Source organism: Microplitis demolitor, chromosome 6, assembly GCF_026212275.2.
Source record: "Microplitis demolitor isolate Queensland-Clemson2020A chromosome 6, iyMicDemo2.1a, whole genome shotgun sequence".
Classification (NCBI taxonomy): Eukaryota; Metazoa; Arthropoda; class Insecta; order Hymenoptera; family Braconidae; genus Microplitis; species Microplitis demolitor.
The window spans coordinates 11,990,551-11,995,845 of record NC_068550.1 but is presented as its reverse complement, the minus strand read 5'-3'; the positions used below and the strand labels follow the sequence as shown (position 1 = coordinate 11,995,845).

General features: G+C 37.9%; 1 protein-coding gene across 1 annotated transcript; it reads right to left on the bottom strand.

Annotated features, from left to right (window-relative positions):
• Positions 1 to 801: 801 nt before the first annotated feature.
• Positions 802 to 1,528, bottom strand: LOC106693896 (uncharacterized). Its single transcript, XM_014443409.1, has 2 exons — positions 1,428 to 1,528; positions 802 to 1,297 (listed from the first exon to the last, which is right to left on the bottom strand). Exons 1-2 carry the CDS (start codon positions 1,526 to 1,528, stop codon positions 802 to 804), a joined length of 597 nt encoding a protein of 198 aa, XP_014298895.1.
• Between the last annotated feature and the right edge of the window lie 3,767 nt (positions 1,529 to 5,295).

The window sequence follows — 5,295 nt, the reverse complement described above, 5'->3', positions numbered from 1 at the left end:
ACACCATAACGCATCGGCCGTTTAAACATACAAAAAAGTAAGAAAAATAAATTATCGAAAGTTATCTAAAGAATAGCCTAGCCTGGATTTACGGCTGTAGGTTAGCGGTTCGCTTGTCACTCGGACCAATCTTATATAAGCCATAGACACGGCGCATCCTATCATCTGAGGTTGCTCAGGTAATGCAGTCCAGCTGGCTCAATTCGCCCCCCAACCTACCATGCTCACTGGGACAGCGACCCCCACGCAGGTTTCGAGCGCAAACCATGCACCGGTCGCGGACAGCTAACTGCTGCCGGCCATGAGCCCCCGTGCACTCTCCGGTGTAGAAGGTAAGGCACTCCTTACAGAAAGGACGGTCCTCCAGGGGTTGATTAATACAGTCTTTGGCCCCATGGCCAATCTGGCCACATCGTGCGCACCCTGGTGGTAGATTGGTTCTACGTGGGGCTTGTCTTTTTAGTGTCCTCACTTTCAGGCCCACCAAGAGTGACATGTGGGCTTTCCAGGTCTCCGACCCCCGGGGTATCATATCGATCCCCTGCTGCTCATGGTAGGTCTCCATGTACCGCATCGATTGCTCCTTACTCAGCGCCATTCCTATAAAAACGCATTAATTAGTACGCCAATTTGCCTGGGTAATCATATATTATGGCCAGACGGTAGCGATAGTTGTAGGTAGCAGTAAGACAGTAATAGTCATCAACAGTACAGCAGTAGACAGTGATAGAAATAGATAGCAGTAAGGTAGTAATAGTCAGCGACAGAATAGACAGTAACAGTGATAGATTATCAAATAAGTCAAGTAGTAGTTATTGACAGTACATTTAGCCATGCGATTGCGTCGGCTTGCCTCTGACGGACGTTCTCAGCTCGTTTAACTAGCTTTGAGAATTTCACATGACTACGACCAATATATTTGCCCTCGGGGGTCTCCATTTCGACAATAACTGGAGTAACTACCTTCGAGATGACAAATGGGCCCGCATAGCGTGGTGCTAATTTACCCACAACCTGCTCACTCTTTTTCGAACAGACGTGAGTAGGTTTATAGACTTGATCACCTATCTCAAACAGTATATTACGTCTTTTACGGTTATAATACGCCGCATATCGTTCGGAGGATCGTCGAGTACGTTGATTAACAATATCACGTAATTCTATCATACGATCCATGCGTTGAATCCACCCACTGCGATCAACATTATCATCAACAACGATATTATTGTCCTCAGCGACTCGACAGTTGCGAAGAGGACATGGATCACGGCCCAAATTCAAATACGCGGGACTCACACTGAGTATATCAATTATAATTTATTAAGTAACTTAGCAATTAACGATACAGTAATTATTTATATGTAGTATTATGTTTTGTAACGTCTACAACAAAAAATTCTCCCGGTATTCTTAAGTAGGTGCCATACAACATTTTTGCCGGTGTGGACTGTATGTCTTGTTTGAAGGGTGTTCTAAGTCCTAGCAGGACAGTTGGTAAGATTTCCAACCATGGTTTAGGAGAACACATCAAGGATGCTTTTAGTGTTCTGTGCATGCGTTCCACTATACCATTGGATTGTGGGTGCTATGGTGTCGTGTGAGTTTTTTCAAAGCCAACGAGCTTGGTGAGAGCTTTAAACAGAGATGATTCAAATTGAGTTCCCTGGTCTGTCATGATGGTAATTGGAGATCCGTAACGTGTTATCCAGTTGTCGAATAGAGCTGTTGCAACCGTGCTTGCTGTCATAGGATATATTGTCACTGACACATTGTCACGGATCGAAGCAGTGTCTACTGCTATTACATCGAAAGAACTTGCCAATGCACAGAAGCAAGATCTCGAGCTTCGACAACTGATGTGACAGACAACCGCGTTGCACCTTCGACGAATCAACTTCGACAACGGTTTGGCATTGTACTGTGACATTGCGTCAGGTATGGTGTGACTATACGTTCCAGAGCCACTGAGAAAGGAGGTGTTTAATTCACTGCACTAGCTAGCTCTTCCCGGAATCAAAGGATCATTGAAAATGATCTCTAAACTCGAAAATGATCACAAAATGCATTCCACGTGTTCAATACACAAAATCAGTCGGTTGTACACTTGCTCAGGTCTCGTGCCGAGGCTTCAGCTTGTTCACAGTTGTCGGGTTAGTGTTCACTCAAAGTTTATCTGTCGATTACTTTAATTAATCATTGATCAATAATCGAATTGTTTAAATCGGAATCACAATTGTTCGTTTGGTCGAAGTCGAATCGTTTAAATGCAAAAACGCGGCCGTTCAGTACGAAGTCTCTCCCGGATCCCCCATCACAATCCATGCGTTGGATCAATTGCTCGATTAAAATTGAAATCGTTGATTCTAGATGTCACTAGAATTTGCTCATCCGGTAACTATTGATGATTTAAAATAAATTCAAACCATGAGTCGATGTCGAATTTTTCATCATGTTACAATATATATATATATATATATATATATATATATATATATATATATATATATATATATATATATATATATATATATATATTATAATGCAAAAATTGTACACGCTATACGTTAACATTTGCGCTACAACTTCGTTCTCTGTCCTTAGTTTCCAGTCTCAATACGAATAGGGCGCCAGGTAATTTTTATCACTGTAATCACCAAACCAGTAAATCTTAAGAAATAAAACTGGGTAATTTTTGATCGGTGGAATCATCACCAAAATTACGCAAACTGAAACTAAAACGAAAACTTAACCAAAAATCCTCAGAACTTATAAGCAAAAACAAAACTGAGAGTGGAAAACTAAAAACAGAGTTACGGTATGCCATGGTGTCGCTCAGCGTGTAGGATTATGGAGAGAGGAAGTGATCCGGGTCAAATCATCTCAAACTCATGTAAATTATCGGTGGATTTGCAATTTTTATTAAACAAAAATAATCTCAAATTTCTATTTAACAATTGGCAAAACCCTGTAGCCTCGTACAAATAATTCTTCTCTAGAACAACATACTGAATCGAATAATAATAGTAAAATTGATATTAACAGACGAAAATTGTCATCTAAAGGATGCGTATCGATTCCTTATAAATAAATAAATTGATTAATTAAATAACTGGAGCCATCCAGTGCTCAATTAGCATTCGGTGAACTAGAACAATAGTCCCAAACTCAGTATACTAGACTTCCCTTCTAATAAAATCACAGCACACTACCTCAAGATTGTGACTCGAACTCAAGTAATTATTGATGATAATAATAATAATTTCATACCTGGTTACTGGTGAATAAAATCTCACGCAACGTCTTATACCGTTTAAATAATACTGCTGTAACCACAAGTCCATCCTGTAGCTTTCTTCGATGACAGGAACTGTAGCGTGAAGCCTGAACACTTCTACTCATTCCGAACGACCAGAGTTAAATGCTCGAGTTTCTACTCTCTCTCCCAACACGTAACTCCAACTCCCTACCGAAAAAATCAACGGGCCAGAATCAAGTTGTTTTTTTTCTCTTCAGTCTCCAGGACTCCCTAATTTTATTGAGTATGGATATCCCAGTATATGTACTCTCCTGGACTTGGCTTCCGTCGAGATTGTAGACCAAACTCCCCAAATCTAAGTGGCCAACGGTAACCCTCAGCAGTTCACTGGTCAAAGCTGTCCACTGAGGCCTACCAACAAAACCCAGAACTCCAAAATTGATCAGAAATCACGGCTCCCACAGTGATAATGGTCATTGATTTTTCGCTGAGTCCTGCCAATCATAATAAAACAAAACTGATCTCATATGCTCGATCCATAGTCCGTATTTTGGAGCGCTAGCGGTTCAGCAAGACCTTCGCACTCCACATGGAAGTCTTATCGGATCAGGCAAGCATCCTGACATTAGATGAAACCGGGTGGCAGTTACATAAGCCCCACTCCACGGTTACTCTACTCTGATTTGTCCACATACTCAATATCCAGCTCCAGTTGACAACTTTACACTCCCATTACTTAATTCCTGCCCTTGATTCTTACCTTCTAATATACCTATTATCAATTCATAAAAATCTGTATCAAAAATTCTTAATTACTGTAGCCTAATAATTGCCTTGAATTAGTGTGCTCGGTTATGCCTAAAAATCCGTTGGTGATTGTGACGTAAGCCCCAATTCAACTTACATAAGAAAAAAATAACGTCACAATATACATACACATACATATACTTATATATATATATATATGTATATATATATATATATATATATATACATACATATATATGCATGTAGATTGTGTTATGTCCGCCGCTTAAATTTAAATTAATTATCCGGGATTTCTCACTTTGGTAGCGATAGAAAAATTGAGACGAGCGATTTGGAGGTTGCGGACAACATTAAAGAATACGAGGAAGAGGTATCTTCCTATAATTTATTGAAGTGAAACTTCTTTATCGGGGTTGGAAAAAAATTTAGTGTAACATTTTTTCGTTACGCGTCACATTTTTCCATTACGCGCCATCTTTTTCTTATCCCTACCACGCGTGATTCGAAATATACCTTCTCCAGCGGAGTAGGGATTTATTCCCAACGCTCTATAGTGACGTGATAAATATATATATATATATATATATATATATATATATATATATATATATATATATTGGACCGGTTTAAAAAAATCGACTATTTTTTTTTCAAACCCGCAGTGAAATATCTTTCTACCATTAAAAAAAAAGCCTGTGAAAATGGGAGCTCTTAGTATCAATTTTGCAAGGACGCTTATCATAAATTTCTATTTTACGATTAAATAACATGGAACAAAACATTTTTTAACTTTGGAATTTTACAACTCATTTTGGAATTAACATGTCAGTTCGAGAGATACATTTTTTCGAAGAAAATTGAACGCTCTTAATAAATTGTGTTTTATGTCTTTTCTCTAAGTCTATTATTTTAAGAGTTATTAAAGTGTAAAGTTTAACATGTGATTAATTCAACTTTTTTTTTAATTTTTCTTAAATATTTCAAAATTATAATTAAAATAAAATTTGTCTTAAAATATTAAATTATCAAGTCTAACGTCGTTGACAAAGTTGATTTTTATTGTTTTACTATAAGGAATAAATGACTTTTCAATTTAAAAAATCTGAAATTAATTCTCTCTTTGAAGTTTAAATATTTTTTCTCCTTGAGTTTCTTCAAAATATAGGGAAAACTAAAGAGTTATCCAAAAAAGTAAGTTGATAATGTGGCACATCTCTCTTTGACCGGTAAAAAAGTGCACTACATTCCCTACAAACACGCAGTTAGTCATT